We start from the raw sequence: 12,480 nt of genomic DNA on the forward strand, positions 1-12,480 counted from the left end.
TCAGTATAGCTTGGGGTAAAGAGAAATCTGATTTCAAACAGCAATCATGGCGGGCTATTCGCCCAGTGGATTTGAGCTCGGCTTTAAGACAACATATACACAAGATATCTACATTCCCGCAAGTGAAATCCTGGAATAAACTAGCAGCCATGCTTTTTTGCTTTGTGTGTCTGGAGATCTACGTCTCCTTTTTGTGGTGTGGGTGGGTATTGTTTTATATAAAAGTGGTGCACAGACATTCTTCTCTTTCAGTTTTCATCATTCGCTTTGCCCCAAAGATAATAAATTCGGAAACATTTTAAAAAGCAGTTGCAGACAGTTAAGTCCAGTCGCGAATGACTTTGCTGCTGTGGCACTCATCTCACTTTACTGGCCGAGGGAGCCAGTGTTTGTCCTCAGACAGTTTGTCCGGGTCATGTGGCCAGCATGACTAAGCCGCTTCTGGCGAAACCAGCGAGCGTACGGAAATGCCGTTTACCTTCCCGCCGGAGTGGTACCTATTTATCTGCTTGCACTTTGACGTGCTTTTGAACTGCTAGGTTGGCAGGAGCAGGGACCAAGCAACGGGAGCTCACCCCGTTGCAGGGATTTGAACCGCCGACCTTCTGATCGGCAAGTCCTAGGCTCAGTGGTTTAGACCACAGCGCCACCTGCGTCCCAACCAATAACACTTACAGGGCACCTAATGTTGCATTAAGTCCTGCAAAATAACATTTCATGTACCTAGAAGCTTCAACATAGTCATAGAATGAGGTGGTGGTGGGGAAGTTGAGCATTACCTTGTGGTAATCGACCAGGTCAGCCAACGTTGAATGCTGCTGCTGATCCACACCCAGGAAACTGTACGAATCCCCGGAAGCGTCTATCAGGAAGTGCTTGCAGCCTTTGGCCGACAAATACGAGAGGACGTAGCCTTTGATCTTTTCACTGACCCTGATCAGGAAGCTCCCAGGTGCCAAACCGCTTAGCAGTTCTTCTGCTTTCTTGGTGGTTAAAATGCCTGTCCCAAAAATGAAAGGCGAGAGCTAAACAAGAGAAAACTATTTGCTGGCTTGTTGCACACTGGAAAGATGCTGTCAAATCTTCTCTAATATAGTGGACCAGCTCCCAGCCTATGCAGTGACCTGGCGGGCTCAAGATCCCATTAGTCATCCGACCCCTTTTCCCAGCTTAACTCTGCACCTAGGTAAAGGGACCCCTGACCATTAGGTCCAGTCGTGACCGACTCTGGGGTTGTGGCGCTCATCTCGCTTTATTGGCCAAGGGAGCCGGCGTACAGCTTCCGAGTCATGTGATTAAGCCACTTCTGGCGAACCAGAGCAGCGCACGGAAACGTCGTTTACCTTCCCGCTGGAGCGGTACCTATTTATCTACTTGCACTTTGACGTGCTTTCGAACTTCTAGGTTGGCAGGAGCAGGGACTGAGCAATGGGCGCTCACCCCCTCATGGTGATTCGAACCGCCAACCTTCTGATCGGCAAGTCCTAGGCTCGGTGGTTTAACCCACAGCGCCACCCGCGTCCCTAACTCTGCACCTACTTACTGTTGAAAAATCTCTTTCGTGGCCTCCCTAAACACTGCTGGATTTAGTCAAAGCTATGTGTGTCAATACACCTGCTGGACAGAAAAACAAAATGGGGTGCCATAGGGCTTGCGGTTTGCTGCTTTCCTTGCTGTTTCCCAAACAAGAGAGAGAACACCTTGTTCCCATCTCCCACGATGATAAATCTGGACAAACCCTTGGCTCATAATTTTGACCACTTCCAAGATCCCTGCTGTGTCTGGTTGGTCATCTCTGGAACCCAATCGTCAAAGCAAGGAATATTTAATGAAATCCCACTTTTTTTTTGTTAGTTCACCATGTGTTAACACAGCTACACTGTTAATGGGATTTGTTCCCATCCCAAAATTCTTATGCAGAAAGCGAGCACCCTAACTTCCTGATGAACCAATGAATACATGGGAATCCCACGAGAGGCGGGTCAGCTGAGTGAATGGTTCACAGAGGCTATCTGGGATTGTTCATCGATGCAGTGTCCAGGGCACTTAATTTATGGTGCAATATAAGCGAAAAAGATGTGCCTACCCCAAGGAGCTCACAGCCTACATTTGGGCCATGGGAGAGACAACAGCATTAAGGAAGGCTGAGCATATGATAGTATCAAGAAACCCACAAATGCCCCGTCTTGCAGTGTGTCCAGGTTCCCAGCTTGATAACACAGTAAGCGTAGGTAATTAAAAAGGAGGATTTATTGCAAAAACAAACAGATAGCTCCAGATGGCTCTGACAAAGCCTTTGGCATCATTACTCAAGATGACCCTTCTGAAGACCCCTTCCGGCTGTGACAGAATACACTGAACTTATGACTCTTACATCTCTTGTTTTGTTTCCATTCTAGCAGCCCTCCCATTCACCAACTCCTCGGACTTAGGGGCTCAGCCCCACCCTCTTCTTGTTCTGAGAGGCTATCTCTGGATCTGTTCACTCCTGTTTGTGCTTCCTGTGAGCTTTGACTGTGTTCTAGCCTGCTCTCCCCTACTGTCTTATCAGTCTGCTCGTCAAGGTCAGAAAGAGCCAACATCTGCAGCTGTTGGCTCTTCCCTGCCTGACTAACATCTGAGCCTCTCTGTTCCTGGCTGCTTACTGCAGTTGGCTGTAAATCTTTGCTTGGAGCTGGCTCATTCCTGACACAGTGGTCCTTAGCTTGGACTCCCTTGCCCTATGAAAGGCAGGAAGACCAGGTACTCACCATGGAACCAAGGTGCTACCTGGCCCGTGGATTTCTCAAAACCGGCTCGGAGCTGCTGCTGCTCTTCCTTGAACCACCGAATGATGGCCTCCTGAGTAGAAGTGGAGACAGTCCTTTGTACTGCCTGCTTCCTGTTGTCGCAATAAGAAGAGAGAAAGAAGTGGGGAGCAGATTACGATCTTAGCACTGGATTTAAGTTCAGTGCCATTGCAAAGATAAGCTCCTTTACAAAAATGCAAATCACGATTTAGAATAAACTGTGCCCGTTAAAGATGTTTCGGAGGATACTTGGGCCAGATGCCCTTCTAGGAGTCTTGTCACAAGGGCTGAACCAAACTCTCTCCTGGCTTCTCACCACCACCAATGACCCCTTGCTTCCTTTCTTTAATTTGGGACCCATCTATTTGTCCAGCCAAGCAATAAGAAGATGAGGCAAGCAAAGGGAGTTGACCCTTCTCCTTGCTCCCTTCCATAAGGCCCAGGAGGGTCAGGGCAGCATTTCCAAGGAGCTGCAGGCATTGGCAGCAGGCATGGGGCCACCATTAGTAAGCCCAAAGATTCAAAGAGTGTTCATTCTGGCTGGGATTCCCAGGAGCTGTACCCCAAAATATTTGGAGGGCAGCAGGTTAGTAAAGACTGTTCAACACGTCCCCCAATTTACTTCAGGTAAGAAACATTCTCATTCCCCTTTAACGTTTTTTATTGGCTTTGATTTTCCTTATATATATATTGGATTCAGTTAGGTCTCATAGGCATTTAATTGTGTGTCATTAACACGTAAACATTGTGTGTTTTAGACGTGCTCCAGGAAAAACCCAGCCTGCCCCCTCATCACCAGCCCTCTGCCAACATAGCTGTTTTTTCCTTCGTATGATCTACTGTGGCTTTTTGTATAACTCTAGGAAGTGTGCCAGGCCGCGTCAAAATAACTACCACTGGCCTTTTTTCACACAGAAACACTCCTGCTGGATGGCTAGAGGCATCAGTCACCTCAGCTAGTCACATTCAGGTGGGTTCAAGCCCGATATAGCTGAACTATGTCCCAGGACACGGGTGGCGCTGTGGGTTAAACCACAGAGCCTAGGACTTGCCGATCAGAAGGTCAACGGTTCGAATCCCTGCGACGGGGTGAGCTCCCGTTGCTCAGTCCCTGCTCCTGCCAACCTGGCAGTTCGAAAGCACCTCAAAGTGCAAGTAGATAAATAGGTACCACTCCGGCGGGAAGGTAAACGGCGTTTCCGCGCACTGCTCTGGTTTGCCAGAAGCGGCTTAGTCATGCTGGCCACATGACCCGGAAGCTGTATGCTGGCTCCCTCTGCCAATAAAGCGAAATGAACGCCGCAACCCCAGAGTCGGTAACGACTGGACCTAATGGTCAGGGGTCCCCTTTACCTTTTATGTCCCAGAATTGCATTTTAAAAGACCAATTGCACAATTTCAACAGCTTCAGTATCCATATAGATATATGCAGAGTGCGATGTGGTCAGGAGGAAAGGACTCAACAGGTGGAAGAACAATTCAGGTTTTCTTTCTGAGTTTTCCCTTGGCCTTCCCCTTCTCACCTCCTCACCCTATAGTCAAAGCCTTCAGGGTTACTTACCTGTCTGCTTTGCCGTTGGTCATTCCGGCACTGAGATGCTTAGGTTTTGGTGGCAGAGGAGGAGGAGGAAGCGGCCGTTTCTGCTCCCCTGTCTTGAAAACCGTGGAAACTCCCGCTACTTTTCCTTTGCGGGTGCCTTGCAACGACAGCCTCTTGTAGTCATCCCGGGCCTGTCTGGCGAGGGAGCGCCGCCTTTCATCGGCTGCTTTTGCCCGCTCCACTGAAACAGGAAAAAGAAGGTTGTTATTTGCTCTTGGGTGGAGGTCCAGACAGGGGCGGAGGAAGGTGGGTATGGACCGTCCCGGGTGTCACCACTGAGGGGAGTGACAAAATGCCGGGCGGCACTCACCACGGGGCCTGCGGCACGCCCGAGCCACGCATCTCTCCTGGGAGAGACGTGGTGGCTTGGGTATGCGCATGCTCCGCGCTGCCCAAATGGTCCGCCCGCTGCCTCCCCCCCAGCTGTAGGGCGGCTGAGTGGGAGGAGGCAGGCAGACTCCGGAGACCCCGCAGTGCGCCCTGCCCAGGCTCCCGAGCAGCTTCTTCCGCCACTAGGTCCAGAGGCATTTCTGGTACTTCTGAAATCTCAACGTGCACAAAAGGGGGAAGAAAGGCAGGCAGAGCAAAATAACAGGTGGAGCATGATTTGGCAATGAGAATGGGGATTCGTACTGAACCCAGCTTTGTGCTGACTGCTGTGGTTTCGTGGTAGTTCTCCAGAGGTCTTTCCCAGCTCTGCTATCTGCTATCCTTTGGGTTGGGGACACCAAGGAATGAACGAAGCCCATGGAGGCTTAGTTTAGTCAGAATCAAGTAGACCCACCCCAAGTTAATGCTGAACATTACAGTGGTACCTCAGGTTAAGTACTTAATTTGTTCCGGAGGTCCGTTCTTAACCTGAAACTGTTCTTAACCTGAAGCACCACTTTAATTAATGTGGCCTCCCACTGCTTCCGCACCTCCGGAGCACGATTTCTGTTCTCATCCTGAGGCAAAGTTCTTAACCCGAGGTACTATTTCTGAGTTAGCGGAGTCTGTAACCTGAAGCATATGTAACCCGAGGTACCACTGTACTTCTGGTAAATGAACCACCATACAAGGCTGTTAGAAGGCTGTGAAAATTTGTGTCTGAGGTTTTCTAGACTCATCTACCCATGTACTTATCTGAAACCAAAGGGGCATATTGGTTGCCAGATGTGAAATATATTCAACCAACCAACCAACTAATCAAATGTCTTTATTGGCATCACAGTATAAAACGTTTCAAGTAACTGGGATAATTAAAAAGACAAGGGTGAAGCTATCAAGGTCACACTATGGTTGTGTGCATTTGGCTATCCAGGCATAGACAAACTCAGCCCTCCAGATGTTTTGGGACTACAACTCCCATCATTTCTGGCTAACAGGACCAGTGGTCAGGGATAATGGAAATTGTAGTCTCAAAACATCTAGAGGGCCGAGTTTACCTACACCTTGTCTATTTCCCGAAAGGATAGTTCGTTGGGAACCCTTTTGGGTAAGATTGTGGCTAAAAAGGAAGCTACTAAAGCAGTAATATCTTTGTCCCGATCTGCCAGGAGAAAGCTTCTTTGGTTTCTTCTTGGAGTTGTGGGCCGGAGGTCCAACATTTTGCTCAGCATCAGTTGGCGAGGTCTGCTGTGTAAAGGGCAATCTAAGAGAATGTGGTCCATTGAATCTAGTACTTCTCAACAGCAGGCACACAAACGGGCTTGAAATGGAATGTGTGAGAATCTGCTTTTGGATGAAATATATTATTTTCTGCTCTCCCGCCCCACTACATGGCTATTTAAGCGTGCACATCAAACTCTTCAGTCTCAGCAAAACCAGTGGGTCCCTGGTGGTGAAGGTGGGTGCCTGGTCTTAGGCTTAGATTTCTGGGCACCATTTATAAGGAGCCATGTTACGGATTGGTTACAATACCATCAGTTGCATGAAATGTTTAAATTAAGCTAGAAATAATGGTTTTTCGGACCAAAGCTCACAACTGGAAAAATAACTTCTACAGAACAAAGAGAGACTTTTGTCTAAAATGTATAATCTGTTATTAGAATGGGAAACAAAAGATGAGCTTCTTAAAGCCTCAATGACACACTGGCTGCTAGATATAGGACACAATATAGATTTTGACCTCTGGGAAAAACTCCAGAAAAGAAACTTGAAATCTACAGCATGTTATTCTTTGAAGGAGAACTACCTGAAAATGATTCACAGATGGTATTTAACTCCACGTTGGCTTGCTAAGATGTACAGGACAGAATCAGATAAGTGCTGGAGATAAAAAGAGGTGGAGGCAATGTTCTTTCAAATGTGGAGGACATGTAAAAGAGTAATGGGGAAAGATCTATAATGAATTGGGGGCGGGGTTTAAAAGTACTTTCCTAAAATACCCAGAATCCTTTCTGTTGGGGATAATTCAGACTGAAATTCCCAGGTGTCAGAAAAGGTTACCGGTATCTGGCAAATAGAAAAGGAAGAAATGGAGGCATTAAGAGATTTTACTTTCTTGGGCTCCATGATCACTGCAGATGGTGACAACAGCCACGAAATTAAAAGACGCCTGCTTCTTGGGAGAAAAGCAATGACAAACCTAGACAGCATCTTTAAAAGCAGAGACATCACCTTGCCGACAAAGGTCCGTATAGTTAAAGCTATGGTTTTCCCAGTAGTGATGTATGGAAGTGAGAGCTGGACCATAAAGAAGGCTGATCGCCAAAGAATTAATGCTTTTGAATTGTGGTGCTGGAGGAGACTCTTGAGAGTCCCATGGACTGCAAGAAGATGAAACCTATTCATTCTGAAGGAAATCATCCCTGAGTGCTCACTGGAAGGACAGATCCTGAAGCTGAGGCTCCAAGACTTTGGCCACCTCATGAGAAGAGAAGACTCCCTGGAAAAGACCCTGATGTTGGGAAAGATGGAGGGCACAAGAAGAAGGGGACGACAGAGGACGAGATGCTTGGACAGTGTTGTCGAAACTACCAGCATGAGTTTGACCAAACAGCGGGAGGCAGTGGAAGACAGGAGTGCCTGGCGTGCTCTGATCCATGGGGTCACGAAGAATTGGATACGACTAAACGACTAAACAACAACAACAACACAACTGCGGCCCACATTTTGTTAGCCCCAAAATGGAAAATGAGCGAGGTCCCAGCCAAAGAAGAATGGCAACTTAAGCTGACAGAATATGCACAACTTGCAGATTTAACATACAGAATAAGAGAACAAGAAGAACATACGTTTAAAGAAGACTGGGAAGTGTGTATTGAATATATGGGAAATAATTGTGTACAGGTGAAAACGCTGGCAGCATTAAGATAAATTCAACAGTGTAAATAAGTGTTGATGGATGCAATAATGGAATACTGATTGGTATAGTTTTTGTAAAATATGCAGGGATTTATGATATGTAAAATGAACCATAGAAAGAGAAGAAGGGGAGTCGTTGATATCTTAAGGATGTAAAATGAGTACTTTAAATTGTAAAACAGAAAATTTAATACGAGAGAGAGAGAGAAAGAGAGAAATGGCATCATTTTGAGGAGCAGGTTGGAGCGCAACTCAACAGCCAGTTTGTTGCTGTGTTTGAACCCACTGAGGTGTGTTTCTGAGCCTCCTTCAGCTTGAGAAAGGAAAGTTGGCTTCCCCTCTGTTTGCACAGCTGTTTGCTCAGGGCTTTTAAATATGGGTGTTTCTTGGTGCCAAGACTCTGAGGCTCAGATTCACACACCAGGGGAAGGGAGGCGGTACACTAAACAACACGAAGTTGTACAGCCTTTGGGGTCCCCCTTTTCTTGGGGAAGTGGGAGACTTACATATACACACAGACATTCTGGGGCATAATCAGGCTGTGTACACATCAAACATTTACAGCACATTTAGGAAAGATTTTCTCCCCTTCATGTCCCCTCCTCACACCAGGGCTGCCTGTGCCAAGAGAATGAAGCCTTTGCGCAAACCTGCAGGAAAGGGAGGGGGCAGCAGCACAGACAAAAAAATGTGCCAATCTGCCACTGGATCGAATCACTGGAGATATTATAAGGTAAAGGGACCCCTGACCATTAGGTCCAGTCGTGACCGACTCTGGGGTTGTGGCGCTCATCTCGCTTTACTGGCTGAGGGAGCCGGTGTACAGTTTCCGGGTCATGTGGCCAGCATGACTAAGCCGCTTCTGGCAAAACCAGAGCAGCGCACGGAAACACCGTTTACCTTCCCACTGGAGTGGTACCTATTTATCTACTTGCATTTTGACGTGCTTTCGAACTGCTAGGTTGGCAGGAGCAGGGACCGAGCAACGGGAGCTCACCCCGTCACAGGGATTTGAACCGCCGACCTTCTGATCGGCGAGTCCCAGGCTCTGTGGTTTAACCCACAGCGCCACCCACGTCCCCTGGATATATTATAACCATCTTCAGATATCTAAAGGGCCGTCAAATGGAAGGTGGAGCAAGCTTGTTTTCTCCTGCTCCGGTGGGTAGGACTCGAACCCATGGCTTCAAGTGATGACAAAAGGAGATTCTGACTAAACATCAGGAGGAGCTTTCTGACAGTGCGAGCTTTTTGACAGTGGATCAGAATCCCGCGAGAGGTGGCGGGCTCTGCTTCCCTGGAGATTTTTAAGCAGAGGTTGGATGGTCATTTGTCATGGATACTTTAGCTGAGATTCCTGCATCGCAGGGGGTTGGTCTAGATGACCCTCGGGGTCCCTTCCAACTCTATTACAGTGGTGCCTCGCAAGACGAAAAGAATCCGTTCTGCGAGTCTCTTCGTCTAGCGGTTTTTTCGTCTTGCGAAGCAAGCCCATTGACGGCTTAGCGGATTAGCGCTATTAGCGGTTTAGCGGCTTTTAGCGATCAGCTGTTAAGCAGCTTAGCGGCTTAGGAAAAGGGGGGGGGAAAGGGAAAAAAACCCGCAGGAACTCGCAAGACATTTTCGTCTTGCGAAGCAAGCCCATAGGGAAATTCGTTTTGCGAAGCGCCTCCAAAACGGAAAACCCTTTCGTCTAGTGGGTTTTCCGTCTTGCGAGGCATTCGTCTTGCGGGGCACCACTGTACTGAGAATGTGGAAAAAAATAATGTTACGGGAAGAGTTAAGCACAGTCCTGTTTTGGTTTTTCAGATACTCTTCTCTTCAGCCCCAACAGCCGCTCCTATTTCATTTGATTCACATAAGTAGGCAGTTAATTAAGAGAGAAATTGGCTGGTTATTAAATATTTGTGATGCTTTGGCTGGGGATTGGGAGGGACACACACATTTTGGGACTATTCCTGCTGGCCCTTAGCGGATTAGAGGCTTTTAGCGGCTTTTAGCGGCTTAGCGGATCAGCTGATAAGCGGCTTAGCGGCTTAGAAAAAGGGGGGGGGAGGGAAAAAACCCCGCAGGAACTCGCAAGACATTTTCGTCTTGCGAAGCAAGCCCATAGGAAATTCGTTTTGCGAAGCACCTCCAAAATGGAAAACCCTTTCTAGCGGGTTTTCTAGCGGGTTTTCCGTCTTGCGAGGCATTCGTCTTGCGGGGCACCACTGTATTGTATAGTTCTATAATTGCCTAGAGGAGCAGTGGGCTCTGCCTCTCTGGAAGTCTACAAGCAAAGGCTGGACAGCCACATGTTGGCCTAAGAGAAAAGAGAAAAATAACTACCAAACTTTTAGAAGACATCTGAAGGCAGCCCTGTTTAGAGAACCTTTTAATGTTTAATAGGTTATTGTATTTTAGTGTTCTGTTGGAAGCCGCCCAGAGTGGCTGGGGAAACCCAGCCAGATGGGTGGGGTATAAATAAATTATTATTATTATTATTATTATTATTATTATTATTATTATTATTATTGCCTAGATCTGGTCGAAGACATTTTGGCACCTGTGGGGAACTACTGCAATGCGCTCTACGTGCGGCTACCTTTGAAGGTGACTCGGAAACTGCAATTAATCCACCATGTGGCAGCTAGACTGGTGACTGGGAGCGGCCGCCAAGACCATATAATACCGGTCCTGAAAGACCTACATTGGCTCCCAGTACGTTTCCGAGCACAATTCAAAGTGTTGGTGCTGACCTTTAAAGCCCTAAACTGCCTCGGTCCAGTGTATCTGAAGGAGCGTCTCCACCCCCATCGTTCTGCCTGGACACTGAGATCCAGCACCGAGGGCCTTCTGGTGCTTCCCTCACTGCGAGAAGCCAATTTACAGGGAACCAGGCAGAGGGCCTTCTCGGTAGTGGCACCCTCCCTGTGGAATGCCCTCCCACCAGATGCCAAGGAAATAAACAACTATCTGTCTTTTAGAAGACATCTGAAGGCAACCCTCTTTAGGGAAGTTTTTAATGTCTGATGCTGTATTGTTTTTAATATTCGGTTGGAAGCCGCTCAGAGTGGCTGGGGAAACCCAGCCAGATGGGCGGGCTATAAATAATGAATTATTATTATTATTATTATTATTATTATTATTATTATTATTATACCACAGAATGGTGCCTTCCCGCTACCAGGGAAGAACCTGTGTTAGTGTCTGGAGGCGGTTGGAGAATGGATGGCGGCTAACAGATTGAGGTTGAATCCTGACAAGATAGAAGTACTGTTTTGGGGGGACAGGAGGCAGGCAGGTGTGGAGGACTCCCTGGTCCTGAATGGGGTAACTGTGCCCCTGAAGGACCAGGTGCGCAGCCTGGGAGTCATTCTGGACTCACAGCTGTCCATGGAGGCACAGGTCAATTCTGTGTCCAGGGCAGCTGTTTATCAGCTCAATCTGGTACGCAGGCTGAGACCCTACCTGCCCGCAGACTGTCCGCCAGAGTGGTGCATGCTCTGGTTATGTCTCACTTGGACCACTGCAATGCGCTCTACGTGGGGCTACCTTTGAAGGTGACCCGGAAACTACAACTAATCCAGAATGCGGCAGCTAGACTGGTGACTGGGAGCGGCCGCCGAGACCATATTAACACCGGTATTGAAAGACCTACATTGGCTCCCAGTACGTTTCTAAGCACAATTCAAAGTGTGGGTGCTGACCTTTAAAGCCCTAAATGGCCTTGGTCTAGTATACCTGAAGGAGCGTCTCCACCCCCGGACATTGAGGTGCCCAGACATTGAGGTCCAGCGCTGAGGGCCTTCTGGCGGTTCCTTCACTGTGAAAAGCGAAGTTACAGGGAACCAGGCAGAGGGCCTTTTTGGTAGTGGCACCCGCCCTGTGGAACACCCTCCCACCAGCTGCCAAGGAAATAAACAACTATCTGACTTTTAGAAGACATCTGAAGGCAGCCCTGTTTAGGGACGTTTTTAATGTCTGATGCTGTATTGTTTTTAATATTTGGTTGGAAGCTGCCCAGAGTGGCTGGGGAAACCCAGTCAGATAGGTGGGTGTCAGGGAACTGACATCAGAGCGAAAAGCGGAGGCAGGGCTCCAGAGCGATGCCGGAGAGGGAACCAGTCGGGGGGAAGGAATTCAGCGTGACACCAGTAGGGAGGAGATGGAGGAATCAGTGTCAGGGCTCCAAGACCCTTCAACCGAAACCAGCGGAGAGAGCGCTGGCACGCCCTTGCCATCCCCTTACTTGCGCAGACGCGTTCCGCGCAGGGAACATAGGCGGAGACTTGGGGTCAAGCAGCTTTTATGCTGGAAGAGATTCAAGAAACGCCCACTGGCAGATTCTGCAAGTGACTAACAGGTCACGGAGGGCGAGCTCTAAGTCTAAACATGTTTGAGCAAACCATCTAATTGAAGTGGAGGCAGTTTACGCACGAGTAACCACACTATACCATTACAGCAATCTGCCAGTCTGTTGCTGTTACTCGTGAGTAAGCAGTGGAAACATGAGCCAGACAGGAGGCGCCGGGGCAGCGGAGCCAGCTGCGGGGGCGCAGGACCTGGTGAAGAGGAACCAGGAGCTGGAACGGCATGTAGCACTGCTGATGGCGCGGCTGGACGAGAGGCGCACCCAGGACGCGCAGGTGAGACCCACCCCAGTGGCAAAGAAGGTACCCGGACTGGTACACAAGTTTGGGGGAAAACCCCAAGAATATAATGGATTCCGGACAGAAATAGAGTACACACTGCAGCTGCAGCGTGATGATTTTGCTGACGAGGCGGAGCAAGTGGCTTATATCGTGGGGCACCTTGAGG

The 12,480-nt window shown here is 48.5% G+C and overlaps 1 protein-coding gene across 3 annotated transcripts in view; it reads right to left on the reverse strand.

Moving 5' to 3' along the window:
* Positions 1–12,480, reverse strand: part of SH2D4A (SH2 domain containing 4A) — a 53,727-nt gene that overhangs the window by 2,654 nt on the left and 38,593 nt on the right. For all 3 annotated transcript variants that reach the window (XM_079949788.1, XM_079949789.1, XM_079949787.1), the window contains 3 exons: positions 4,351–4,570; positions 2,751–2,881; positions 780–1,000 (listed from right to left, as the gene is read on the reverse strand). In XM_079949788.1, the coding sequence (XP_079805914.1) occupies positions 780–1,000; positions 2,751–2,881; positions 4,351–4,570 (572 nt within the window). The remainder of the gene's footprint in view (positions 1–779; positions 1,001–2,750; positions 2,882–4,350; positions 4,571–12,480) is intronic.

This window comes from Podarcis cretensis (genome assembly GCF_951804945.1).
Source record: "Podarcis cretensis genome assembly, chromosome: 13".
NCBI classification, from domain to species: domain Eukaryota; kingdom Metazoa; phylum Chordata; class Lepidosauria; order Squamata; family Lacertidae; genus Podarcis; species Podarcis cretensis.